We start from the raw sequence: 812 nt of genomic DNA, 5'->3' as shown, positions 1-812 counted from the left end.
TCACAACTCGATTTATTGAGCAGGTGTACGAAATAAACCAGGAGACAGAGAAGAGCTAAATCTCTACCCTGTCTCTCTCCATCCATGCGATGAGAAATAACACGTTCGGCCAACACATTCGGTCTGACCGACCCTACATCTTGTAAGGATGCAATTAGTTGCAACAAACGCCTCGCACCGCACGGTGAAAAAGCCACAAACGTACACAAAGATGAGATTGTCGTTAGTGAGACTCCCCTTCATATTTTTAGTGTCAATTGCGGAGCTAGTGGCCAGATGCACGTCGACGAGGGAGTCACATAAGGAGTCAGTCAATGCTATAATGGCTGTGGATCAGTTGCTCGCGCATGTCCTGACATTCGAGTCTATGTTTTTTCGTAGTTGGTTTCGGCAAGTAGAGTGAAGAGATGAATGTTTAAGGCAAGCTGGGAGTCGATCCTTTCCACAGCGAACTTGAAAATGAGCCTTCCTTTCTCGAAGTTCACTGGCACTGGTAGCCCAGCAGTTAATCCATAGTGTTTCTGTCCTCTGTCAGTGAAGTTGAACCTCATGCTCACTTCTTTAAAGCCAGATTTGATTGAGTTCTTTTCCGGCATCTTTCATTCTTGAATATCTTTTTCGCAGGTCTTCAACCGGTAATTCTTTTGAACATGTACCGTATACTGCAATATACGGTTTTGGAGACAACTAGATAGACTCCTCCGAAGTTCAAACACTATCCTATCTAGTTCGGATTCAACTGGAGACCTACATAGTTATGTCTTCATTGGACGCTCAACAAAGGGAAACTATTTTCCCGTCCACATTGTTTC

General features: G+C 44.1%; 1 protein-coding gene across 1 annotated transcript; it reads right to left on the bottom strand.

The window, feature by feature from the left end:
- Positions 1–365: 365 nt before the first annotated feature.
- On the bottom strand, positions 366–596 carry T265_12307 (hypothetical protein; the record flags this gene model as incomplete). Its single annotated transcript, XM_009179661.1, has 1 exon — positions 366–596. The coding sequence occupies one exon, from the start codon at positions 594–596 to the stop codon at positions 366–368; it is 231 nt and encodes a 76-aa protein (XP_009177925.1).
- Positions 597–812: the final 216 nt, after the last annotated feature.

Source organism: Opisthorchis viverrini (genome assembly GCF_000715545.1).
Source record: "Opisthorchis viverrini unplaced genomic scaffold opera_v5_5427, whole genome shotgun sequence".
NCBI lineage: Eukaryota > Metazoa > Platyhelminthes > Trematoda > Opisthorchiida > Opisthorchiidae > Opisthorchis > Opisthorchis viverrini.
Note: the sequence above shows the minus strand (reverse complement) of the source record. Positions and strands in the feature narration are given on the sequence as shown.